The 27,297-nt window shown below is 55.6% G+C and overlaps 1 protein-coding gene across 1 annotated transcript; it reads left to right on the top strand.

The window, feature by feature from the left end:
• Window positions 1–7: 7 nt before the first annotated feature.
• Fignl2 (fidgetin like 2) lies at window positions 8–27,116 on the top strand. Its single transcript, XM_036208995.1, has 2 exons — window positions 8–211; window positions 23,398–27,116. Exon 2 carries the CDS (start codon window positions 23,409–23,411, stop codon window positions 25,356–25,358), a length of 1,950 nt encoding a protein of 649 aa, XP_036064888.1. The 5' UTR covers window positions 8–211; window positions 23,398–23,408; the 3' UTR covers window positions 25,359–27,116.
• Window positions 27,117–27,297: the final 181 nt, after the last annotated feature.

Genomic DNA, 27,297 nt, shown 5'->3' with positions numbered 1-27,297 from the left:
GGCCGCCCCTTGTCCGGCCACCCCCACTGCCCAGTCCCGCTCCCGGCCGCGGCGGCCGCAGAAGCCGCAGCAGCAGCGGCCCCAGGATGGTGAGCGCCGCTGACCCCCAGCCCTGGCCCGTCGCCCCCGGCCCGCGCTCCCGCCCCGGTCCCTGGGCCGGACGCCCCCCCAGGCCGCGCACACTCACCTAGGACCCGGCCGGGATGCCGAGGTACGCGTCGCAGGCCCGGGCGGGGGGCAGGCGCGGGAGCGCGCGGGCCGGCCGGGGGTCAGGGGGTGGCGACTGTGCGGTCCGATGTCCGGAGCTTTGTCCGCGGGCGCGGGGCCGTGCGAGGCCCGGGGAGGGCGGGGGCTGAGGGGCAGGGGCTCTAACTAGGCGGAGGTCGGAGGGCAAGGCCGAGAGAGACCCGAGCGGGTGCGTGGGAGCCCAGGGTCATTTCCCGGGAGGAAAGGGGGCGATCCGGAATGGGATCGCCGCTCGGCCGCCGACGGGCACCCGCTTCGCCGCCGGTTCAGGAGCCGACGTGGTGGTGGTAGCGAGCGGCGGGCTCTGGGGAGTCTGCGGGCTTGGGGAGAGGGAGCTAGGATTTGCGGGTTCGGGTCCCAGAAGGATCGGGCGGCCGGAGCCCGAGGGCCGGCCCGCAGGCCCCTCCCACTCCGTCAGGTCTTTGTCCAGCGGCCCCTGTGTGTGCGGGAGGGGGTGGGGGCTGGGTTACTGGCCTGGAGATTCCCCAGCATCGTGACGGGGCAGTGACAGGAGACTGAGGCCATTTCTGTCCCTGCGCCCCGAACGCACACGCCTTTCGCTTCTCCTCAGCCCGGGACAGTAGTCCCAGCTCGGAGTTGGGGTGTTGCAAGAAGCTGCGCTTACTTTCACGCGTGGGTCAGTGGTTAACCCTGACCTCCCCCCACCCCCCGCAGTTCCCAGCTCTAGCGAGAGCCCCTAAAAACTTCCCCACTCCTGGAGCCCTCTTCTGGTCTACGCAGAGATTCCCACTTCCAGACCCTTGGTAGAGGGTCCCCCGTAGATTGTTGGGCACACAGTAAGAGCTTAATAGATGTTGGCTCCCTCCCGGACCTCTCTGGTCCAGTGTTTCCCGCTGGCCGAGGGCCTGTGGAGCAGTCTGCGCCGGGGAGAGCGAGAGCAGCCTGGAGGAGCCTGCGCCCCGCGGCGGCCCGGAGTGCAGGGGTGGGTGGGCGGGTGGGTGGGCTGTTAAAGGGACGGTCACTAAATCAGGATTAGGCCGTGGGGCTGTCAGGCTGCCGGCCCAGTCTCCATGGATACCTAATTTGGAGGAGAATACAGGACGGAAGAATGTCTGTGTTGTCCGCACCGGCAGGAGAGGCGGAGCGGGCTCCGTCTCTCAGCCCCGCAGTTAAGAGTGGGGGGTCTGCTCCCATCCCCGTTCTGGGTTTACGGACTTGGGGGCTTCTTGATTCCCGGGGTTTGACACCTTCTCCAGAGTCACCCTATATTTGGAATGGACCTGGAGATGATGTGGTCCAAAGACCTCTGACTGTATGGGGGAGCTGCGGACCCTCCGAGTCCCTTCCGAAACCCCTGAGCATCCTTCCGGAACCTCCGGCCCCCCACAACCTCCAGGTCGGGTTTGAACGTCCATTCTCTGTTGGGCTTTAGCCCTGCCCCACCCCCCTCAGGGACAGTAGTAATGGGCAGCAAGGGGGTGCCGAGCTGCAGCGCCTCAGGATCTAAGAGCGGGTATTCCGGCCGCCCGGAGCTGGGGGCAGGGGGCGGGGCGGGACTTTCTCCAGTCGCCCGAAGAAAGGGGAGGGTCTTGCTTGGATGGCCTCGGAGGACTGTGTGACAGGCCTCGTAAATCCCCCTTACCCATATTTAACACCATTTCATTTATTTCCACTTGATTCCATTGGTGCCCGCAGTATCCAGAAGCGACCCACACGCCCTTGCTGTACCGTCTTCTGGTGGAAGGCGCTTTTCGGACCAACGGGAATTTAGTTGTAATTCAGGATTGGAGTTGTTCCTGGAAGGCCCAATCCTCAAGACTTCTCAGTGTCCCTGGGAGGAGGAGAGGGGCCTGAGTGGCACAGGGATGATGCGGTGGGCCTCCAAGGTCCTGCATATTCTTTGGCTAGGGTGAAGACAGTCGCCAGGTTGAGGTTCACCTACTTAGAGAGTTCCAGAACACAGCCCAGATCAAGGCAGGGAAAAGAGCGGCAAGAGAGAGAGACCCAGGCACCAGTGTGGCGTTCCAGAGTCCAGTCCTGCCTCCCTCCTGGTCATCCATGGCCACAGCTTTTTATGGATCAAGAGTCCCTCCCCTCCCCTGCCTGGCTGCAGCTTTATTGCTGAATCTCAGGCTCTCCACGCAATTTCACGCCTCTCTGCCTCTGCTCCTGCTGTTCCTTCAGCCAAATGCCTTCTCCATTGTCCTGGTCTTGCCACAACCTCCTCATTCTTCAGGGCCCAGCTAGGATGCCACATATCCCCCTGTGTAGCCTCCCCAGAGTCCCTAGCTCCTGTCATCTGCCCCTCCTCCACAGTCTCCTTGCCCTGCACCTGTGCCTCCCTTCCATTGTGGCTGGGTCCAAATGCCCCCAGGAGGCCAGCACACAGAGGTACTTTGTGTACCATTTTGGGTGCCCATAAATATTGGTTGGTTGAGGAAAAGGAGTTTTGTGAAGATTTTAACCAGGTGGTCTGTAAAACCTGGGATCTGGTCACTCCTCCTGGGTGGTGGAGACCCCTGGGTGGCTCAGCTCCTCCTTTTTCCCTCCCCCTTCTCCCCTCCTCCTCCTCAATGACCCTCCCCATTCCCCCAGTCCAGGGAGGACTTTGCCCCTTTCCTTCCCCACAGACCAGCATTCTTTCTCTGCCATTATCATCCTGTTAAACAGAGAGGCCAGTCAGGGTCCATATGGATCACATTAACAATTGCTTATTATCTGGCCGGACTCCCCCCACGCCCCACCACAAGTTCCTATTGCTGCAGCCCTGGATCCCGAGGAGCCCTGCCTTCCCTCCCCCACCAGTGGTCTTGGAGGAGGTCAGGGGACAGGTTGGTTGGCCGCCCTCTCCCTCCCTGACCCCTCTAGCTGAATTTTGCCTCTTCTTGCCTTGGCACTCAATGACTTCATCGCCGTACTTAATGAAAACCAGGCTCCGCACAAGAGCCTGGCTCAGGAAAGTCCCAAGGCTGCATCTGGGAAGGTGACCAAGGACCAAGGCCTGGCATGCCTTGGGAGTGCTTGCCTGCTAGTGGACAGAAGTCAGGGGCAGGGGTGAGCCAAATTCACCTGAAATCCTAGTCCAACCCTGCTGCTGTCTTCTGAGAGCTCGAGAGTCTTCAGAGCTGTGTGACACTGGACTCCAGGGCTTTACCTGCAAAGACTCAAGAAATAGGTCCAGAGCAAAACTGGATGTGAGGGCTCACACCTCTAATTCCAGCACTAAAAGGGCCGAGACAGAATTACCATGATTTCAAAGCTAGCCTGGGTTACATAGTTATATATCATCCTGGGCCAGAGTGAGACCTTGTCTCGAAACCCACCACCATCAACAAAAAAGGGCCAGGATGTAGCTCACTGATACAATGTATGTTCAGTGACACCACCCACCCCCAGAAAGAACAAATAAACAAACAGAAAAGAAATCTAATGGTGTTTCCTGGAGCCACAGCTGAGTTAGCCTGAGTTGCAGACTGGGTGAGTGGGCTTATGCTTAAAAACATATAATGGAAGAATCTAACTAGAGGTGGTAGGGGCCTTTAAGATGACCTCTTCAAGCAGTGGTGCACGCCTTGGGAGGCAGAGCCAGGCGGATCTCTGTGAGTTCCAGGCCAGCCTGGTCTACAGAGCGAGGTCCAGGACAGGCACCAGAACTATACAGAGAAACCCTGTCTCGAAGAGGGGGGGAGGTAGAGAGATGACTTCTGCCTTTAATTCCAGCACTCGGGAGGCAGAGGCAGGTGGATCTCTCTGAGTTCGAGGACAGCCTGGTCTACAGAGTGAGTTTCAGTCACACAGGGAAACCCTGTCTTGGAAAACAAACAACAACAAAAGATTACCTCTTCTGCGGGTCTCTGGACCGGAAGTTAGCTCGGAAGTAGAGGTTTTGCTTAGACTGTAAAGGTCCTAGGTTGGATTCTTGGCCACTGTGGGTGGGGTGGGCAACAACAAACTGTGGGTCTGTAACTTGTTTTACAAAGCCCCCAGGGAGGTTAATGAAGGTGTCCCCAGGAAAGTGCACTGTCATTAACTGACACCACCATACTTCCGCCTTCTCCTTTAAGCTCTGGGACACCTGCAGCCCTCCACCAGTCCAACCCCCCTGAGGTTCTGAGGCCAGGGTCTGGCCTGCAGCCTAGGTCTGACATCCTTGCTGAGTGTTCACCCCACGGCTTCGTTATTGGCAGGAGCCTCAGGGGAGGGTTCACGCTGCTCCTCATCTTGGATTGTGTGGCTTGGAAAGAGGCTGATGCTTAAAGGTCCCCTTGTCCCTGGGAACAAGGGGCAGAGAGAAAACCAGCTCTTGTCAGAGCACTTCCTGAGGACCAGGGTAACCCCTGTAGCACTTGGGAAGTGAGCTGAGAATGGGGACGTGCTTGTCACAGTGAGAAGGGAATGAGGGGGATACCCAGTCCGTAAGGGCGACGTTCTGCTGATGGGTGCAGTTGGCACCTGGCTGCCCTCTGGTTCTGAACTGTGACAGCTTTAGAATTCAGCTGCTAACTGTAGGTGGGCCAGAGTTCATAATGAAAAGTTGAGCCAAAGCCCAACCCTATTAATTTATTTACTGCGGTACAGTAGCTTGAACTTGGGGCTTTGCACATGCTAAATCAGCACCCCATCACTGAGCTCTATCCCCACGCCCCCACCCCTAGTGTGTGCTGTTAATCCTGGACCCTACTCTAAGGACGAGCCTTGAGCTGTAGTGACCCTGCCAGTGGAACCCTGGGAGAGTGATGTCTGCAGTCTCTGTCTCCATCTCGGGTTTATTATTGCAAGCTGGGGGTAAGAGCCCCACGGTGGTGATATGGTCCTGCTTTCAGTCTGCCTCTTTGTCAATGCAGTATATGTCCATATCTAGTGACTCAGAGCCCAGACACTTCAAAGGACCCTCCCAGGGCAGCAGTAAGAAGGTGCAGGAGAGAAGGTTCTGGCCCCACAAGGCTTGCCCACACCGTCTATGAAACCTCTCTGAGGCAGCAGCATTGGGATAGGGAACTCAGGAAACGTGCAGGAACTGGGGAGCCTTCCTGGCTCCCTGCAGGAACTGGGGAGCCAGGGGCCTGTCCTTCCTTTGTCCCATTCAGTGCCTGGCACCCTTAGACCAGTGACAAACTTAGTCATTGACACAGGGAAGAAACTACATTTCCTGGATGGATCCCTACCTTCTGTGGTGACCCAGCACTACAACATCCTGGGTGTATCTCAGCCACACTCCAGAGAATGCCAGCTATGGTCCCTGATGTTTCTCCCCAACCATCTGGGCTTTCATGCCTGGAGTCAGGATCAGTCTCTCTCAAAAACCTTACATTTATTTATTTGTTGATTATGTGTATGTGCCTCTGCAAATGTGTGGAAGTCAGGAGACAACTTGGGAAGGTGGTTCTCTTCCCAGCGTGTGGGTTCCAGGGTCAAATTCAGATCGTCAGACATGGCAGCAAGCACCCTTACCCACTGAACCATCGGGCTAGCCCCTAGAGGCTGTCTGAGCCTCATGCTGGGATGGGGGCATTGCCAGTGCACCCCCCCCCCCGTGCCCCCCGGCGCTGCCTGCCACAGGCATCAAACACAAAGAGTGGTTGCTAAACCTTGGCGATTGGGTAGCCGTTCATCCAATGCCCCCCATGTGGTGTCACCTTCAAGGAACTTACAAAATGCTGGAGGCCAGCAAAGAGGCAAAAGGACATTCCCTGAGTAGAAGGGAGCCTCTGAGGGTGTGGCCATGAAGAACTGTACAGGGTAGTTCGGGGAGAGGCTGTGAGGGAGGCCAGCTACCGTCACAGGAATCCTGGGAAGGGGCTTGTCCTGGGGAGGTTGTGTCAGTGGGATTAGCAGACAACTGGGACAAGGGTCACTCTTCGGGTCTGTCTTCCTGAAACGTTGAGTTCTTTTTGACCCTTGGGTGCTTAAGACTCTGGGGAAGTGTTTGCTCCCTGAGGTCATAGGGGAAAAAACCCCCAAACCCAGTGGTCACTGTACACCTCCCACCCCAACCCCCGTCATTCTATGGCTCGGTCCCCATCCAGTCTGCAGGGTGGTGTCTGTTGGGGACAGTGAGTGCGCAATGACTGACCACCAGGAGAAACTGCCTCTCCCACCTCAGTCTGTAGAGACACAGTGGTTCACGGATGGTTTTGCTCCTTGGAATTACCAGAAGCTAGGGGATTTACCATGAGTGGAAGTTTATTTGAACTTCTTGTGCCTGAGAAGTTCGAGAGCACAGGGCTGGCCTCTGGCAAGGGCGTTTATATTGGTCATGGCATGGTAGAAGGGCACATGAGCTTTAGGCTGAGACAGAGGGAACTGGCCAGGGATAACAGTCCATTCTGGCAATTGCTATTACCCATTCCAGAGAGAGAGAGAGAGAGAGAGAGAGAGAGAGAGAGAGAGAGAGAGAGAGACTGTCTTACTCCTACTATATAGCCCTGGCTGGACTTGAACTCACAGAGATCTACCTGCCTCTGCCTTATGAATGCTGGGATTAAAGGTGTGAGCCACCATGCTCAAATCCCATTTTTTTTTTGTGGGAAGTAGTGCTGGGGAGTGACCCGGGGACCTTATGTCTCAGGCGGACACTCTACGGCTGATTCATGTTCTGGCTGGACATGAATCCATTCATGAGAGCAGAGCCTTCATGGTCCAACCACCCCTTAAAGGATGAGGTCCCTGTCTCCTGCTTTCTGTAATTTTTTTTTGAAGACAGGGTCTTACTGTGTAACCTAGGCAGGCCTGGAGCTCACTGTGTAGCACTGACTGGCCTCAAGTTTCCAGCAATCTGCCACCTTAGTCTTTCAGGTGACATGTGGGTCATCACACCCGGCTTCGGCATGAGTTTTAGCAAGGGGCTCCAATTAAAGCAGCAGACCTGTTCTCCAGGAGAGCATCCTCTCCAGGTAGACATGTCCCTTGAGGGTGGCACTCTTCTGTGTCATGTCCCTACTATCCCATCCTCTTCAGGCCTGAGCGTTGGATCCTCAGCCCCTCGTTGAGAAAGATGGCACTTTGTCAGTGGGTTGCCGGGTGTGTGTGTGTGTGTGTGTGTGTGTGTGTGTGTGTGTGTGTGTGAGAGAGAGAGAGAGAGAGAGAGAGAGAGAGAGAGAGAGAGAGAGAGAGAGGGAGTCTAGGAGTTCAGCTTGGGACCCACTGAGTGTCCCGCGGGCACTCACCCATGTGGGAACTGGAGGGTGCTCTCCAGAGGAGGGGTGAGTCCACACCCAGGGGTCACCTTCCTTCGGGACTTGGCGCTGGGTGGGCAGGAGACACGGCACTATCAGAGCACTTGGACAGATTTAAGCCATTGGCCCTTTTTACAGCTGAGAAGTCTGTGATCATTCTCAAAAAGACTTTTCAGTGTATGAAAATAAAATTGTATTTGTCCAAAAGAAAAAGAGTAGCCTTGGAAAACTGACCTATTCACGAACTTCTCCGAGGTCCTGGAACGTAAGCCTCAGGCCAGGAGAGTCCAGTGTCCCTGTTGGCAGGGGCATGGTGGTCACTTTCCTCTGAGTGTGACAGTGACTCTAACTACCGTCTGGAGTTAACATGGAGGCTAGAACTCCTCAGACCAGGGCACAGGGACAGCTTCAGAGGGTGTGAGCTCTGGGCTTGATTGTAATATGGGGGGAGGCTCTAGGGAGGCCAAATAGGTTGGAGGAGTCAAGGGATAGCCACATCTTTTTAGCTGTTAAGTCGAATGGCATCCCTTTGGCCCCCTGTTCTGGCCTGGTGACTTAGAGAAGGGAACTGTGCCTCGGTTCCTCATCTGTCACCTGGGAACCCCTTGGACTCTTGGACTCTTGTGAATATTAAAATATCGGGCACATATGGAGTGGGTAATGTGTTGGCAACCCCACCAAGGCAAGCAGAGGGGTGTCCGGTGGTTACACCCCTTTGTTCACACTCCCCCTGCCCCCATTTCTCCTGCTCTCTCTGTCCCTGAGGTCCTGCAGCTGTGGGAACCGTCCCCTTGAGGACAGTCCTTCCCACTCCACACCCAGGTGGACCGGACAGGCAGCATAGCTGAGTGATTCAGCTCAGCACCCCAGGGCTGGGGAGAGGCTGGGAGGGCTGCCCGCCTGGAGATTTGGAGGTGGGCTGCCTGGGCCTGTTTCCTCACCTTTGGTCAGACACTGTGGGGGCGTGTCTGTCATCCCCCACCATGCACAGCAGTGAGGACTCATCTGAGGCCAGGGAAAGGATCAGCCAGACTTTAAACCTTTCGGAGACCTCATACCCTCCCACATCAACTCAAGGCTACTAGATCCTAGGTCTGGCTGAGTGGAGGGGCAACATGGAGTCTTGGAGGAGACTCTGGGCTCCTGGCCTGAGGCTTACGTTCCAGGACCTCGGAGAAGTTCGTGAATAGGTCAGTTCTCCAAGGCTACTCTTTTTCTTTTGGACAAATACAATTTTATTGTCATACACTGAAAAGTCTTTTTGAGAATGATCACAGACTTCTCAGCTGTAAAAAGGGCCAATGGCTTAAATCTGTCCAAGCGCTCTGATAGTGCCGTGTCTCCTGCCCACCCAGCGCCAAGCAGTGACCCAAGCTTGGCACAGCAGCACCTGTGTCCGCCCCATGGATACTGAGTCCCCACACCTGGTGCAGGCCTGTGGAAAGAGAGAAGCTGAGCCCCAAAGGACTGCTGGTGTGAGATGGACAGCACGGAGCTCAACAGCAGGGCCTCAAGTACAGTGAAAACCCAAATTATCTCCAGGAAGTAGTCGCAGGGGCTGCAGGTGCGGGGCACTGCAGATTGCACGCTTTTTTCTGGAATGCTTTTGCTGCACAGTTGTTGGAACTTGGGGAAGGCAGCCGTCCTAAAACCGAGTTGCTATTATGAAGCAGTATGGACTAGCTAAGGCCTTGGGTCCCCCCCCCCCGACACACACCTCTATCTGAGGAGGTACTGAGGCAGGGGAAGGATAAGGGGTGAGCATGGAGGTGAGCAGCATGGGGTGCTTGGCCAGACAGCTTGCTCTAGGGAGATTCACATACGTGAGTGTTGAGCAAGGAGGAAGAACTCAGTCCAGTGAGTGATAGCGCCGTCAGTGAGCATCCAAATGGCAGGACGGTGAAGTAGGGAGCCAGGGATGGCCTCAGAGTCAAGTGAATTATAAAACGCTCGGGAGTTCTCCAGTGTAGACCATAGGAAGGTGTTCAGGGCAGAGGGGCTAGACAGATAGAGCCTAGCAGAGTGAGCACAGCTGTGGCCGAAGAGGTGACGGACAAGGCTGGGCCGAACGATGGATTCGTCTCCTGACCAGGGCCACTTGAAGGGAGTCTGCCTATTATTTGTTAGAACTGGCTTTGTGCTGTGGACTGGGGGAACCTCCCTGGTAGCCAGACAGAAGAAGGACTGGAGAGAAGAGGCAGACAGGAGGGTTCAAATATGGGGCCAGCTATAGGGGACTATTTCAGAGAATGTCTAGGACCTAGGTAACTCGTGGTATGGGCTGTGGCTCCTGTGTAGTGACAGTCTCAGGTGAACAGATGGACTCTGGAGGGGGAAGGTGGAATGTTTGCTGAGTCATGTGGAATCCAAGGTCTCTGGACACCCTGGCAGGCCCTAGAGTTTCTCACCGGGCTTCTTGACTCTTCAGGTCCCAGGGATAGTGAAAAGTGGGGGGTCAGGCTGGTTAGATCTGGTCAGTGGACTCTCAGGAGGGACCTGAAACACACGCAGGCCGTCTTGCTTGCCTTTGTGGTTTCATAACAACAGAAGAGGTGTTATGAGGGCCCTGGGGTTCCTAATGGACAGAGGAGAAGCTGGTGGGAGATGTCCCAGGACACAGGCTAGAGAGGGAAGGGCTGGCTAGGACAGCCTGGAGAGCCTGTCTTCTCAAGTCCAAAGACAGGTGAGGGCTGTAGGCTGTGCTCTCCCGGAGCCTGGCAGGTTATGCTTTGCTCCATAGTCACCCTTCAAACCTGCTGGGTTTTTTGGGGGATGGTGCTGGTGGTGGTTGTTCTTTTCTGGCTGGGAAAGCACTCCCTCTCCAGGGCTCTTCCAGGTCTCTGAGGAGCTGGTTCGAACCTGCCCTGCCCTGCCCTGATGCCTGCTCAGCCCCAGCTCCCACCAGCATGCCTTGGAAGTGCTTGGGCTTCCAGTTCACACTGGAGGTGAGACCAGAGATCCAGACAGGTACCATTCATCTCATAGGCTGACTGGATGGCCTGTGTTCACTCTGAGCGACAGATAAGCTGTGGGACAGAGGAAGGGCTGTGACCCCTCCCCCACAACCATCCTCTGGGCTTCCTAGAATGGCCTTAGAAATCCCTAGCCTTGGGCACTCTTCTGGTTGGCTGTTTAATAACTGCTCCCTCAGGTCCTCGGTGGGTCTAAACTGTACTGGGCGGTTTAGTACTACACTAAACAGCAGGTGATGAGGAGTGAGAAGGGGAAGGAGAGTGTCCTGCTGCAGAATGGGCTTATACCTCAATCCCCCTCCTATGGTGACTCCCAGACAGTGTACAATGACCTCTGTTGGCCCCATCTGTCCTTGGGATTTGATGAGGAGGGGAGGGTGTCCTTTAAGCCATTGGGAAGCACACTGGGTTATACACTGCCCCTTTCTGCACCTTCCTCGGGGCCCAGAAGTGATTCCTGGCTGACTGCACCTGCAGCTCAAGGGCAGTGTGGTAAGATGGGTTGTGGTGCCCTCCAAACTGTTCCCAGCCCAGGACTCACTTTTCTGGATCCAGAGAACACATGCGCCATTCCTATAGCCCATCTCCACAGGCAAGAGGCAAACACAGCTCAGCTCTGGTGATCCCCTCAGAGATACCTGGCTCATCACTTAGAGTCCCAAGTGGTCTTTGACCAGTGCTTTGTTTAAAAGAGAATGCTGGCTAACCGGGATGATTTCTCTTACAACATGGGTGTGAGTGAGGCAGAGAGATCTGTGCTTTCTTTAGGGGAGACACGGGGGGGGGGGGGCTAGCTAGTCTGGTGGGAGGCTGGAGTTTAGGGCATTCCTCAGCAGGAACAGTACCTGGAGATGGTGGGGAGGGCTGGGTGGAGCAGATGGAAAAGGGGGCAGGAGAAAGGGCCTTTGAGCTGGAAAAGTGATTAAGTCAGGCCTGGCAGCCTCAGGGCAGCCCCGGAGAAAAGAGCTGATTCACTGAGGTGGACAGAGGTTGGGGCCTAGCAGAGTATCCCCAAAGGCAGCCAGATTACAGGAGGCACTGGCAGGTCCCTGAGCTCTCGGAGTGGGGCTGTGTTGGATAAACGATGGTAGCCTTACATCCTGTGTCCAGCTTCAAGCTCCCCAGAGTGTGGAGAGAAGGTCTGGGAGTCACTCTGGCCTCCTGGGGTTGTAAACAGGCTGATCAGTGAGTGCGTAAATTGGGATTTTATGGATTGCTTATTCACTGCTGGAGCCCAGACCCCCGAATTCCTCTGAGCCCCAGAATGTAGAGCTTCTTCCTGGGAGGGGGAGGCTAGCTCCCCAAAGGCCCCGCCCTCCTGCTGTGGCTCTTCCCGAGGCCCCAGGCTTTGTCAGTGGAGGCCTGAGCGGTTCAAATGTGCTAATACACTCCCTGGGGGCTGTTGGACAGTGGGACTTACTCATCAGAGCTGTGATTGGTCAAAGACCTTGAGAGGGGGTTTGTGGAAGCAGCTGTGTGTGTGTGTGTGTGTGTGTGTGTGTGTGTGTGTGTGTGTGTGCAGAGAGAGAGGGGGGGGGGGGCGTTGGGGGATGTCCACTCTGCTCAGACCACTGGACAGAGACAAAGGATTTTCAGCTAGCCTGGAACAGGGATTAAGCTCAGAACCAGCTCTGCCCTTACCTGGTCCAGCTGATTAGGAATCCCACTTGTCCATCTCTACATTTCCACCTGGTGGGGGCTAGTGAATGGGTGGGTGAGTGTGCGACCATGCTAAGTGGTGAGACTGGGTTGCATCTGTTGGGCTAATCTAGCGAAGATTATCTTCCCTTAAGGTTCTCCACGGCCTTTCCCCACCCCCTCCCTCCCCTTGCTTCAGCCCAAGCATGGCCAGGCAGCAAGGCTGGGCATGGACTGTCCAGGCCTCAGGGGACACAGCTGTGACCCCCGGACTGTTGTCATTTGACGGTGCTTTCACTGTGGTCACATTTCCAGCCCCCCCCCTCTGCTGGCCCCCATCTGTCCTTGGGACTGGATGAGGATGAGGATGGTGGGCAGGGTGGGGGAGGGGTGTTTTAGGAGCTGATGGGGGAGGGAAGCACAGCCAGCCAGCCCCAGGGCCAGATGACAAACTGCCATGTCCTACCTTGTGTCCCGCTCTCCGGCCTGCCCCGCCTCTCCTTTGGTAGACCAGACAGGCTGGGGGAGGGGTTACCCCAGTCAAGCTGAGGCCATCTCAGGGAAGCTGCAGTCCAGGGTGGCTGTGAACTCATCAGGGAGGCTGAAGGAACAGCCTGCATCCTGAGGAAGGCCACCTGAGGCCTGAGGAGCTGCCTGCCACCGCCGTCCCAGAGCAGAGCCCTAGTGGGGATGAGAGCGGCCATCCAGAACAGTGAAGTCCGATATGGAGCTGATGCCGCACGTGACTGTTGAGTGCTTGGAACGTAGCTGTGGTGGAACTCCATTTTAATTTTATTCAGTTTGAATGGATTTAAGTGTAAATAGTTCCCTGAGGCTGGTGCCTGCCTTTTGGATAGTGTGGGCTTAGAAGCTGTGGGCTTAGAAGCTGTGGGCTTTAAGTGAAGTGTTTGGGAGCAGAAGGCATCCCTACCTCACTATGGCTGTGTGGCGGGGCAGGAGGATCCTTCCTATCATATCATACTTCTTCTGTGTTCTCTGTGGCTAGAGATGCCCGCGTGTGGCGGCTAGCTGTCTTCTAGTGACCCTGCGTGGGCCAAACAACCATAGTAGGAAAGGGGTGGCTGTATTCCTCTAGATGTGAGAGACTGTAGGAACTTCAGTGGGGATGCCAGCCTGAGAAGACTTCCTGGAGGAGGAGGCAGGATGAAAGTAGACTGGAACAGAGCAGCAGCCAGGGCATGGGCAGGTGACTGGGCCTCGGAGACTCACTGTCGTGGATCCTGAGCAATGTCCCCAGGGTCCAGGCTGAAGTGGGGAGCAGGGCTAGAAGCATGGGAGAGTCACACTCCACTCTTAACAACTGTTCTAACCTTGGGAGAATCCCTGTCCTCTCCCAGCATCATTTCCTCCTCCTTAAGACAGGAACAGTCTCAGTGAGCACTAAGAAGGAAGACCAGTGCTAACTACTAAAAGTTTTGCAAATCCTACAAGCCCAGGAAAAGTGGAAGGCGTACTCCTTAAGGGTGCCAGCCCCTGGCCTGGCCTCTCCACAGGACAACAGATGGTCACAGCTTGGCTGTGGCCCTGACCGAGGACACAGACAGGGATTCTTTGCTGCCCCTCCCCCCCCAGTTCATGTGTGTGCACACATGGTCCAGATGGGGGCCACTTGGCCAGCTTAGCTCAGGCTGACCTCCTGCTGTTTGGCGTTTGACATATGAGGAGGCCAGGGGTAGTACCCCCCACACCCCCACCCTGGAGAGGAGCCAGGCTGGCGGGGAGGCCTCACTACCTCCAGGAAGCAGGGTCCCAAGGGCCCTGATCTCTTTACCATGTGTCCGTGGCCTTTGATGGGAATTCCATTGCCCCCTTTGTCTTCCCTTGGAGGCCTGTGGGAGGGAAGCAAAAGAGAGATGAGAGAGAAATGAGACTGGGTGGGTCCCAGGGACCTGGGATGGGTGCCTTTGGGCTCCAGTCGGGTTGGTGCTGAGCACATTCCTCTGGTTTCACAGAGACACAGTGCCCTTTCCATCCATCGCTGGCTTCTCTTGCCAGCCTACCATCTTAGTGAGACACTCCCATTTTCTTATACGGAGACAGAAGCAATTTGGGGCCTCTTTTCCCACCCACCCACCCATCTATCCATCCATCCATCCATCCACTCATCCATCCATCCATCCATCCATCATCCATCCACCCACCCATCAATCCACCCATCTTTCCATCCATCCATCCACCCATCAATCCACCCATCTTTCCATCCATCCATCCATCCATCCATCCATCCATCCATCCATCCACCCATCCATCCACCCACCCATCCATCTTTCCACCCATCCTCCTGTCCTTCCATCCATCCATCCATCCATCCATCCATCCATCCATCCATCCATCATCCCTCCCGCCATCCTAAAACCTATCAAGAATTTAGGGTGTGCCCGGCACTGTCTTAGCTGCCTGGGAAAGAACAGTGAAGGACAGGAAGCCCCAGCTCTCATGGGGCTTTCAGTGGCTCCACAGAGGAGAAAGCAACAGATAGCTCAGATAGGACAAGCGCTGGCAAGAAGATCAGGAGGAGGGGACAGTATGTGAAGTGAGGTGACATAATCAGACAGGTTTCAGAGCATCCCGCTGGCTAGTGGAGAACAGAATGGATATCTGTGCGGTAGCTGGGGGCACAGGAGAGATGTCTCTGGGGGTGCTGAGGAGGGGTTTCATTTGTACACATTTTGAAGTCAGGGCCAGCTGATTTGTTGGTCTGCAGTGTGAAGGAGTGGATGGTCATGGGTGGCATCTGCCTGAGCAGTCTGAAGGGAGGAAGCTGCCCTCTCCACCATGGAGAAGGCTGTAGGATGCGGTGTAGGATGGGGTGGGAGCCTGAGTTTGATTTGGGCACATGCTTTTGTTTTTGTCTTGGTGTTTTGAGACCAAGTTTCATGCAGGCTGGCTTCAAACCCCTTATTTAGCTGAGGAACTCCTGAATCTCCTGCCTCCAGGTTCTAAGTGCTGAGATTCCACAGGTGTGTGCTGCCATGCTCAGCTTTCAGTTTGAGATGTGTTCACTGTGGCAGTTGGACTGGAGGCTACCTGTGCCAGCCATGGTGAAGTACAGTTAGAAACCAAGGCCACAGGACCCTGTCTAGGTAACATCTATACACAAGTGACGGTCAGACTTTCGAGCCTGGCTGTGATCATCCAAAGACCTGCACAGAGAGACTAGCCTGAGCCCAGGCCTTGAGTGTGTTGAGGCTGGCTAGGGGCATGGAGGGCAGCTAAAGGGAGCAGAGATGAGGTGAAGTCAGAGAGAGCCTGCTGGCCTGGTGTCTAGTTCAGCAGAGCCAGAGGAGGACACCAGTGAGTGGAGTGCTGGGCCGGAACACAGAGCCGGACCGGTCGAAGATCAAAGGAGAGGAACCAGAAATACTAACCTACAAGACTTTCAAACTGTTGGTTCTGGGAAAGTTGTAGGCAGCTGGCAGAGGTGCTAGTCAGAGGGAGAGCAGAGCCTATTCCAGGCTTTGCCCCCGACAGAGGGACAAAGCACAGCAGTACTGTGGGCTGAGGAGGACACAGTGGAAGAGGGGAAATGGGCCCTCCAGGAAGGAGGGAATCTGGGACAATGCCACTGAGTGTTAGAGGGAGATTAGGGCCCAAGAGGAAGCCCACCCACAACTCAGTAGCCCATCCGCCCTTGTTCTTGTGGCCATGAAGACTTGACCCAGCCTCCCAAGGAGCTAAGGGGTTAGCGATGGAGGGCCTGGGAAGGATGCATGAAAGACACAGGACTCACCATGGACCCTGATGGACCTAAAAGACTTAGTGAGCAGAGGGGGCATGGCAGGCATAAAAGCTTGTCTGTGGTTCTGAATGAGCTGGGCTGATTTTTCTGGAAATCTTTTGGGAGGAACGGTGGCTTGGATTCGTTTGTTAGGCTGGTGCCCCTCAGCAGAGGCCTGTGTTCTTCACAGAAAATTAACAGAGGAGGAGCTACTCGGATAGAGGCAAATGGAGAATCTGTCCAAAAAAAGAAAAAGAGCTTTGAGGTCCGGACCCTCCTTACCTCCCTCTGTTCATGTCTGCCAGCCCTGTGCTTATTTCTTGCGCCCCTCTGCGCCCCCTCTGCAGCTCCACGATCTTTACTCTGGCCCTGGGCCAGGAGTAGAGCTAGGGACAGCTGGAGAGGGTGGCTCCTGGTCCCTCAGAACGCTGCTCCTTACTTGGCACATGAACCTTGCCATGATGGGTGCAGAGGGAACATGGTGGTTCCTAGGGAAGAGGTCTCCTTCCCAGGGCCGGCCACACCTCAGTGGTATTGGTCTAGCCTCTGCAAACGCCTACTTCCGTAGGGAGAATCGGAGTAAATTAGAGGACTGGCGTGGACACTGCTGGCGCTCAGCACGCTTCTTCCTTCTTTTCTTATCTCGGGCCTGGAGTCTGCGCCAAGGCTCCAACCTTTGAAGACCCATTCTGGGTGACGGCCACAGTCCCAGATAGCCTTGGCTGTCTCTGAATTTCTGGAATAAATCTTTTCTCCCTCTCCTGCCCCCATCCCTTTCTTTGCTATTCAAACAAACAAACAAAAACAACCTGGCAGGGCTGGAGAGATGGCTCAGTGGTTAAGAAGGTATGCTGCCATTGCAGAGGACCTAAGATTGGTTCCTGTTCTAGGCTTTTCTTTTGGGCCACCAACCAGCTCCTGTGACATGACAGAGAGACTTACTAGTTTTGAATGCTTAGCCTTAGCTTAGCCCCCCTCCCCTGCCTGATTTATTTATTATGTATACAGTGTTCTGCCTGCACGGATGCCTTTACGCCAGAAGAGGGCGCCAGATCTCATTACAGATGGTTGTGAGCCACCATGTGGGTGCTGGGAATTGAACTCAGGACCTCTGGAAGAACAACCAGTGCTCTTAACGGCTGAGCCATCTCTCCAGCCCCAGGCTTAGCTCTTTTAACTGAAATTAACCTGTTTCTCTTCATCTACCATTTGCCTCAGAGCTTTTTGCTCTTTTTACTTCTGTGTATCTTACTTTCACTGCTTCTTGTCTGTCTGTCTGTCTGTCTGGCAACGGTTGCCTGGCTTCTTGCCACAGGCATCTTCCTCATTCTTGTCTCCTCTCAAGCCTGGAGTTCGCCTCCTGTTTATCCTTTCTGTCTGTCAGCCCCACCCATCCTCTCCTGCCTAGCTATTGGCTGTTCAGCTCCTCATTAGACCAATCAGGTGCCTTAGGCAGGCAAGGGGAAAGAAATGCAACACATCTTACATAATTAAGCAAATGCAGCATAAACAAACAACACATCTTTGCCTAGTTAAAACAACAGTCTGCAATAGGTTCCTAGCATCCGTGTTGAGTGGCCTATAAGTCTAGCTCTAGGAGATATTATGCCCTCTTCTCCTCTGGCATCTGCTGGTACTTGCACTCACATGCACATAGCCTCACAAACACACACACACACACACACACACACACACACACACACGCACGCACGCACGCGCGCACACACACACACACACACACACACACACACTTTAAAAATCTTTTAAAAGCTCTTATCAAGGGGTTGGAAGGATGTATCAGCAGTTAAGAATACTGCTCTTCCAGAGGACCCAGGTTCAATCCCCAGCACCCACATGGCAGCTCCATGTGTAACTCCAATCCCAGGGGATACGACTTCCTCTTCTAGCCTCTTTGGCCACCAGGTATGCACTTGGTGTGAAAGCAAAACACCCATACACATTAAAAACAAAACAAAACAAAACACTCTGTTAACTGTATCCCTGTGAGTCCCATTAGTACCGAAAGAAACCCAAAAAACAAAAACTAAGTTACCAGAGCTTTAAGGATAGTAGTGATTTCAACTTAATTTTGAATTGACAACAAAAATTTGAATGTTTTCGATGAATATACTGTTATAAGGCTAAATCACATTAGTTCTGTACATCATTTCACATGGTTATTTGTGGTAAGAACATTTAGTCTTTGGCAGTTTTCAAGTATACAATATTATGTTAACGACAGTCATGGGGATGTACACAGCCTTTGCCCGTTCCTCCTAACTCAAATGTTGTATTTTTTGGTTGATACCTCCCCATTCCTTCTTCCTCCTTTACAGCTTCCTCCCTCTCCCTTTTCCTGACTACACTCAGTTCGCTGATCAAGGCTGTAAACTTGGGTCACAGTTGGACCCAATCCTGTCTATTAGCTGGCACATGGTTGGTGACCCTCTGAAAGTGTCGGAAGGCTAGAAGACAGTATATTTAGTAAATATGGACCACAGTCACTTTTCTGGCCAACTTCTGCTAATTCCTGACATGCATGGACCCCAGCCACACTAGGTTCTGGGCCAGGCCCCCAGAGCATCCCCCAAGCAGGAGGATCCCTCTGTCCAGGGGCCTGCTCTCTGGCCTGGAACTGAGGAGAGAGGTTTCTGTGTAGACATTGCAAGTGCCCAGTCCTCCAGAGACCCATGTCATGGTTTCTCTGTCCTTTTTTCAATAGGTGGGGGTTGGCATGAGGGACAGGGTCTGCGTAGTGAAGCTCTGCCAGGGACTGCGGACCCCCTGGGACCTGAGTTGTAAGCAGTAGACAAAAGGCCTGTGGCAGCCTCGGTGAATAGATTAATGAGATCTCCATACGGAGGCCCCACAATGCGATTCTCCACTCAGTCCTTTGTCCCAGGCTGAGATAATGGAGCTGGAGGAGGTTTCTCCAGAAGGGGGCACCAGCCCTCCTCCACTACGGCTGAATGGGGTCCAGACGCCCCTTCTCTACTGTGCCCCCCCCCCCCAGTGGGTAATGGAATCTGGAATCAGAATTTCTGAGGTCTTAAGGGGCTTATGGGGAATAGAGAGAGGTGTGGAGACACTGTGTGGCTGCCGTCTGTTCCCATCCAACTCTGTCTAAATCGTGCAACTTAATTTCCAAGAAGCCTGTTAGGATTTTAGTGAAATGTTTGGACTCCTCCCATGGAGCCAGGAGTTACTGACAGAGTGTAAGGCATTGAGAGGTGAGGCATTTGCTGGTGGCCATACAGTGACAGTGTGGGGGCTGCTGGTTAAGCTGTCAAAACTTGGGCGGGGCCTGGAGCACAGGGGTGGGGGTGGGGAGCTCGTAGGCAGGGAGGCAGTGCAGGGCTAAAGCTGGTTGTGAAGGCTGAAACGCGTTTTTTGCAATCCTGGACTTCCTCAAAATGAGAAGCGAGGCTGAAGGAGAAACTTTATTCTTTTATCCAGTGGTTCTGTAACCACTGACTGCCGTACCCCATATGTGGAAAGAGGGTGCTTTACCCAGAGTCCCAGCTACCACTAGGGCAAGCCACAAAACCCCAATTCGGGACTGTTTGCCAGCTCTGGCCATGTGCAGTTGTGTGACTGCGTATCCACAGGGAAAGGAACAGCCTTTTTGGCCAGGAGGATACAAATTCCCCCGTGAGTTATGGAGGCCAAACCCACAGCACTGGGAAACAGCTGTGTCTACAGGGAAATATTGCAGCCATTTTCTTGGGCTGGGCAGGAGTGAGCCCTGTGACTCTCCTCGGCTGAAGGACAAAAGGGCCTGGACACAGCACCACAGGACGATGTCCAGAGTTTTGACCCTATCTCTTGCGGATCTTGGTGAGAGGTAGGGCTCTCTCTGCAACAACACAGGGCAAGCACAGAGCAGGGGTCTATGAAATGGCAGGAGGGCCATGCTGTCCTGGCAGAGCCGGAAGGAATCCTTGCCCCAGGCCCCAGGTCACGTGAGCCGTTCAGCCACTGAGCCAGAGAGGGGAACTACTTGGGACTTGTAGTTTGTACTGCTTTTCACACGTCATTTTAAATCCTCAGTCTCTCAGCCTGTAGGTAGGATGCCCTTTAATCTGGAGAAAATGAGGTCCCATAAGGTTGGGGAGTCTGTTCAGGGTCCCCTGTGAGTGTATGGATGTGGCTTTGAAACAGGCCTCCCTGATTCAGGGCTCCACTCTTGACCACGTCCTGGTTGTCCCTCACCCCTGGCTCTGATGACCCAGAGACTATAGGACAGAGTGAGTTGGAAGAAAGTGAAAGGGGAGGTTGGCTGTGTGGGAGCAGTAAGGGCTGGTAGGGGGCAGGGAGTTAGTGATCTCCATCTATACCAGAGGCCAGGCTGGTGTGGCTTAGTGTGTGAGGAAGCACCTGGGACCACTCTGTAGTGTGTATACAGCTCGGGTGCTTTTGCTGGGGAACTTCACTCTCAAGTGCATGTAACGCTATACATACTCTTGCCGTCTGGTGTGTCTCTGGGATCCTTTTTGCTACCATTTGCAACCTGAAAGCAGATCCTGGAGCCTGGCCTCCCTCCCTTTTTTGTTTGGGCCCAGGCCTTAGGCACTTGGATGCAGACCAGATCTCTGTCCTTTCCTTTGCTAGGTTGGAGGAAATGCAGAAGTTTCTGGAGGCATGGTTCCTTGCCTACCTGCTAGCCTAAAGGACATGTAGCAGATCACAGTCACTCCATGTAGACAGCAGTCACCAAAAGAATGGGTGCAGAGCCAGGCTGGCAGTTTTGGGGACCCAGGGCCAAGGGAGGTCATCTTGGAGATGAGTTAGGCTCACGATAGGGAAGGGGCCGGTATGCACATGGCAGTTAGGTTGGACCGATGGGGTCAGACCAGATCCTGGTTGGGTCAGAATGGGGATCTACAGCTGAGGCGGGTAGACCTCAGGCTTTGGCCGACAAGGTGTACACAGATGCAGGTAAAGGTGAAAATAGGGGCAAATGGCTTCATTTCCCCAGTAAACATGGAGAGAATATGATCTAAAGTGTCTGAGGAGACAAGCCAGCGATTAAGAGGGCTGACTTCTACGGAGGAGAGTGAGAATCAGGCTCAGGGGACGAGTGATTCCCAGTGGTACCTGGTGAGGACTTAAGTGAAGATGGCCTGGCAAGGGAGAAGGAGACTCAGGGGACAAGGCCAGGCCTGGACCTTATTGTGCCCTTCAGCCCCTGCACAGTCCTTAAGGTCACATGTCTACTCTGCATTGATAATCAAGGAGCTGGCTGAGAGTAAGTGGGGTCAGACCCTGGGTTGGGTGGAGTAACAGGACACTGGTATTTATGTAACTAATGCCACTTCCTGTGACCCTGTCATTGGATAAGTTGTGACTTGATGTCCCAGGAAACTGCCCCTTTATCACCAGGTGATGGCTCTCATCTGTAAAAACCCCTCAGTGGGAGCTGGGGATCTGAACACGGATCCCTGAGCCCTCGTGTTTCTTCCTTGTGGCGGCAGCTGGTACCTCGAGAACTATCACCCTCCTTTTAGGTACTAGTGCATGGCTATGCCTTTTCTAGGTGGACCCGAGGGCCTTTTGGCTACGAGGTTGATAGAGATGTAGATAAAGTGAAAATGAGGCCCATTTCCAAGGCTGTTTCTTGCCCTCAGTCAAGCCACAAGAGTAGTGAGAATGACCAGCTGCTGCCAGTATGGACAGCTGTGCAGAACTGGAGGAAACACTGCTTCCGGCCTCCTGCACACACACCCCGACATGTCTCTAGAAAGCGCATTTCTTGGTCCTTTCTATAGGCTCAGTGTGTAGTTTTGTAGGCGTGCACTGTACAAGAGCCTGGTATAGGTCTGTAGATTGTGATATGTCTCCAGCAGGTGGCAGTAACGTGCCCAAGGGGGCCGGCTGTAGTTTGCTTTGCTTTGTGCTGCTAAAGCTGGTGTTAAAACTCCAGGGCTCCATCTGAGCGCAAGGAATGTAGGTGTGCATAACTGCAACCTGGCGTTCTGAATGTCCCTGTCATCCAGGATGCACTGCTTCCTGTAACTGTTCAAGATGCCATAAAGACACTTTGGTAGAGCTCTTTGGTGATAGAGCTCTTTGGTGAGGCCTTCTCAGCCAGGAGAGGCATGTTCTCCTGAGCCCCAGGGCCCCAGGCATGCACCTCTATTTTCTTACTTCACAAAGGATGTTATTTACTTGACTTCTCCGGCTGGCTGAATCATCCTCACCACCCTTTAATCTAACTCCATGCCTAGTAAAGCACATAGCTTTTGCTCAGTACAGTTTTTGCAGAGAAGTTAGAGGTAATGCTTCCTTCAAGAGCCTTGGGTTCAGTCCCCTGTGCAGCAAAACACACACACACACACACACACACACACACACACACACACACACAGAGAGAGAGAGAGAGAGAGAGAGAGAGAGAGAGATCGCAATACAAAGTTTGCCAAAGGAAGAACCTGCTAAATAAACTCACCAAAAGCTTAGGCTTGACAAATAACCACCACAGAACTTGTGTCTGGGTATGCCACGGGCTCATTTAATCTTTGAAATTTTATTCTTGGGTCAGGCTGGTTTACTGGAGCCCTGTCCAATTGCTCAGGCCCTGAATGTCTTACTAGTTCAGGACCCGTGCCTTGATGGGTGCCAGAGGACAGTTCAGGGAACAGCCTTGGAATGTTTTGACTGTTAATGGTGCAGAGACACTGTGACATCGCACAGATCCGCTCCGTGACCCCACACACCGGGGACACTTTTGTTCCCTTTGAGAACTGGTGTCTCGAAAAGTGAGTCTGATGTACCTCCCTCTTTATTTGGTGACTGGGAAGTTCAGAGCAAATTAAGGTTCACTTTTTAACCCCTCCAGTGCTGGTGATAGAACCCAGGTCTCTCTGAGCATGCCAGGCAGGGACTTTACCAGCCCTGGGACGCACTTGATGGGACCTGCATGCTTTGTACTACCCCATGGACCTCAGCAAATGATCTGCCCATTCCAAATAATGTTTGTGATGCGAACAGGCAGGTTTTGGATGGAGCAGGCAGGAGTACCTGCCCAGACTCCATAGCTACTCCAGATAGCAGTTGGCAGGGTTCTAGTCTTAGGCAGAGGCCCAAAGAAATCAAACGGCAAGGAAGTCAGTGTTGCTGGCTTAGCAGCTGAGGTTTTCGGGGTTGATGGGAAGGGTCACATTCCAGGGCACTTCTGACCTCAGGCCCAAAGGGGACTTTGGATCTCAGTGAAGGCCAAGGTGAACAAAGAATCTCACAATGTCAACCTGGTTGGACCTCCTAGCCAGGAGCTCTGGGCCTGCCTCACCTCTGCAGTGGTCAGCACATAGTGGGTGAACAGCAAGTGTCTGTCACCTAGGAGCCTCATATAGGCAAGCTCTTCTCCCAGGCTGGCCTTTCCCTCTATTAGGTCCCCAAAATGACCTTTGTTCCACAGAGGGGCAGAGCTGGTGTGGTGAGGATAACTACTGCCTGACATGTGCAGTTAGGGCTAACCATGGCATTTCTGGGTCCTTCTTGGTGCCAAGGAAACTATTAAAAAACAAACAAACAAACAAACAAACAAAACTTAATTCTAGGTCCAAAGGGTGGGAGGGTAGCCTGTCGTCATCTAAGTCTGGGGACCACCAGTGGGTCCCCAGAGCCACTGCAGGAGCTGACCAGTCACTGCTCTTCTTACCTGCAGCTCTGTCGAAGATGCACTGGACACCAGAACACGCCCAGCCCCTCAACCAGTGGCCAGAGCAGCACCTGGACGTCTCCTCCACTACCCCATCGCCGGCCCACAAGTTGGAGATGCCTCCAGGGGGTCGCCAGCGCTGCCACTACGCTTGGGCACACGACGACATCTCCGCCCTCACTGCCTCCAACCTCCTCAAGCGCTACGCTGAGAAGTACTCTGGAGTCCTGGACTCGCCCTACGAGCGCCCGGGCCTAGGCAGCTACGGTGACGCCGCCTTCCTCAACGGCGCCAAAGGGGACCCGGAGCCCTGGCCGGGGCCGGAGCCACCTTACCCCTTGGCCTCGCTCCACGAAGGCCTCCCGGGAGCCAAGCCGGCCGGTGGGGGTGTGTCCGCGGGCCTCGGGGGCTCCCCGGTAGTAGCCGGGAACCTGGCTGAGCCGCTGTACACGGGCAACACGTGCGGAGGCCCATCGGCGGCCACCGAGTACGCGACGGGTTACGGGGGCGGGTACCTGGCACCCGGCTACTGCGCGCAGACGAGCGCCGCGCTGGCCGCGCCGCCCCCGGCCGCGCTCCTGCAGCCGGCCCCGCCGCCGGGCTACGGGCCCTCGGCGCCACTCTACAACTACCCGGCGGCCGGCTACGCCGCGCAGCCGGGCTACGGTGCGCTCCCGGCGCCCGCCGCGCCCCCCGCGCCCTACCTGCCGTCCGGCCTGGCGGCACCCACGCCCCTGCCCGCCCCCGCGCCGCCCCGGCCCGCGCCCTACGGCTTCCCCGCCGCCACCGCCGAGGGCGTGTCGCTCAAGCGCAAGGCGGTGGACGAGGGCGCGGAGGCCCGCTACCGCAAGTACGCTTACGAGCCCACCAAGGCCCCCGCGGCCGACGGTGCCGCCTACCCCGCCGCGGACGACGCCGAGTGTCGGGGCAACGGATTTCGCGCGAAGCCACCCGGAGCTCCGGAGGAGGGGACGGGCAAGTACGGCGGCGGCGGCGGCGGCCCTCTCAAGGTCCTGGGCTCCCCCGCCTACGGCCCTCCTCTCGAGCCCTTTGACAAGTTCCCCGAGCGGGCCCCGGCCACCCGCGGAGGATTCACGGCGCCGTCGGGGGAGCCTCCCAAAGGTGTCGACCCGGGGACCCTGGAGCTGGTGACCAGCAAGATGGTGGACTGCGGGCCCCCGGTGCAGTGGGCAGACGTGGCGGGCCAGGGCGCGCTCAAGGCGGCGCTAGAGGAGGAGCTGCTGTGGCCCCTGCTCAGGCCGCCCGCCTGTCCCGGCAGCGCGCGCCCGCCGCGGACCGTGCTGCTCTTCGGGCCCCGCGGCTCCGGCAAAGCGCTGCTGGGCCGCTGCCTCGCCACCCAGCTGGGCGCCACGCTGCTGCGCCTCCGTGGGGCCGGCCTGGCCGCCTCCGGCGCGGTCGAGGGCGCGCGCCTCCTGCAGGCGGCCTTTGCGGCCGCGCGCTGCCGGCCGCCCGCGGTGCTGCTCATCAGCGAGCTGGACGCGCTGCTGCCGGCGCGGGACGACGGCGCCTCTCTGCGGGCGCCTCTGCTGGCCTGCCTGGACGGCGGCTGCGGCGCGCGCTCCGACGGCGTGCTGGTGGTGGGCACCACCTCGCGGCCGGGGGCCCTGGACGAGGCGACCCGCCGGCGTTTCGCGCTGCGCTTGTACGTGGCCCTGCCCGACGGCGCGGCGCGCGGGCAGATCCTGCAGAGCGCGCTGGCTCAGCAGGGCTGTGCGCTGAGCGAGCGGGAGCTGGCCGCCCTGGTGCAGGGCACCCAGGGCTTCTCGGGAGGCGAGCTGGGGCAGCTGTGCCAGCAGGCAGCGGCCGAGGCGGGCCTCTCCGGACTGCAGCGGCCCCTTTCCTACAAAGACGTGGAGGCTGCTCTAGCCAAGGTGGGCCCTCGGGCCTCCCCCAAGGAGCTGGACTCATTAGTGGAGTGGGACAAAATGTATGGCTCCGGACACTGAGGGTGGCAGAGGGGAGGCCACCTCCGCCTCAGGGGGTGTCCTTGGCCAAAGGAGTGATGAATGTGGGGTGGAAGAGGGGAGGGCTCTGCCGGTGGATTTGTTTTTTATGGGAAGGAAAATGCTTCTGCCCGGCAGATCGATGCCATATGCACCGTGTACTCAGGTTTCTCCTATTTATTGTGGACGAGAAGTTTGCCATCTCCGCCGGGCACACCGGGCACACCCGACATGAGCTGGCACCAGGGCCTAGGGAACTCCCGCCCTCTCTCCACAATCCTTTTGCCTCCTTGCCCTCTGAGCATCCTCCTTCCCGGTTCTACCTGCTCTGTATTGACTTAGTTTCTCAAGGCTTTGTCCCTGACCCTCCCCATACTGTCCCTGTTCCTTTCAACTCCACCTTCCGGTCCCCACCTCCTCTGTCGCCTTGCGTGCTGCTCTGTGTAGCAGCTCTGTGTCTCGGGGACTCTGCTTTAATCCCTCCTCACTGTTCCTCATTCACACCGCAGCGTCTCTTGACAGTTCTTTTGGCCCAGAGGCTGATAAGGGGTGCAGTGAGCCCCACAACCCCCTCAGTACATTTACCCACCTGACATCTTGGGTCTAAGGGATGGGAACAAGGGAAGGGAAAAAAGAAAACACCCAAAGAAGGGTTTTGTTTGGGGTTTTTTTGGTTTGTTCATTTTTGAGGTTTGCCCCAGAAATGTAGGTTGCTTAATACTTTAGGCCTCTTATTTTTGTAAGATGTGTAGGATTTGCTGATTTTCGTTTTATTTTGACAACTCAGGAAGAAACTGACCTCAGAAAGAATGTTAGACTTTGCCTGCTCTCCTGTTACCCCCAGCCCCACCCCAGGGGAGCAGATTCTCCCAGACCAGAAAGACTTGGGGCTGCTGAGGAACACCAGTTAAGAGCCCCAAACTACTGTTACTGGGATAGAAACAGAATGTAGCCAAGGGCTTCCTCCCCAGGCCCAGCTCCGGAGCAGGAGGAGAGGGTGGGGGCAGGGCACTCCAGAGGGCAGGGGAGTGAGGCTCGCTCCCTTTCTGCCACTGTCTCCTGTGGGCCCCATCCTTGGCTCCAGGTTATCTGTGAAGCTTACAAGGGGCTGGGGTGCTCTTGCCCATATCCTGCCTCAGAGGTGACCCAAGTGGGACGTTCTCAGGCCACCTCACTGGACACCTGCTTGGTCAGAGGCTCCCTAGACCAGGCTAAGAGGATTCCCTCAGGAATGAAGATGGTCTAGCCGGAAGTCTGGCTGGGCACATTATTGACTACTAGGAGCCAGGCCACCTGTTCCTCTGGGACCTGTCAGGAGGCAGAGCATTGCTCTGGAGAAAGTTCGGTGGGGAGTGTATTTACTTGCTCCCCTGGAGTGTTGGACCTGGAGAGTACAGGGTGCTGTCCCGCGACAGAGGGACTAGAGCCACCCTCTTCAGATCCCATTCCTCGTCCTGCTAGTTCCCTTCATGGGGCTTCAGCGCTTTAGCCCCAGACCATTTCACAATCTTTGGTGCAAAGAAGGGACACTCCCCATCTTCGTCCCCCCCCACCTCCGCTTATTCCTACAGTTCCTAGTCCCCTGGCATGAGAGATGTGGTGGGGGCCAGGGTGCTAGCCGTGAGTGTGAACAGGAAAGCTCTGCCTCCTCTTCCTCCATGTTCTCTCCTAGCCTCTCTCTGGAGCCGGCCAACCAAGTGCAGGACTCAGAGCAAGTGGCCCCACAGTGCTGCTGCAAAAAGATCCTCGGTGGGAACGCCTAGTAAAGGAGTTCTCTCAGGTCTGGGGGTGGGGTGTGGGGTAGAGGGGCAGGGAAGTGAAGTAGGGGACCCAGCTGTCCCTTCAAGCCGCAGCACCTCTAGGGGGCTGGGTAGGAGTTCGAGGGCCAATCCCCAGGGTCCCTACACTTACTTTGCTGGGCCCTTTGTGTTCCCAGGTTTGG

The sequence above is a fragment of the Onychomys torridus genome, chromosome 16 (assembly GCF_903995425.1).
Source record: "Onychomys torridus chromosome 16, mOncTor1.1, whole genome shotgun sequence".
NCBI lineage: Eukaryota > Metazoa > Chordata > Mammalia > Rodentia > Cricetidae > Onychomys > Onychomys torridus.
This window is presented reverse-complemented; position numbering and strand designations above follow the sequence as displayed.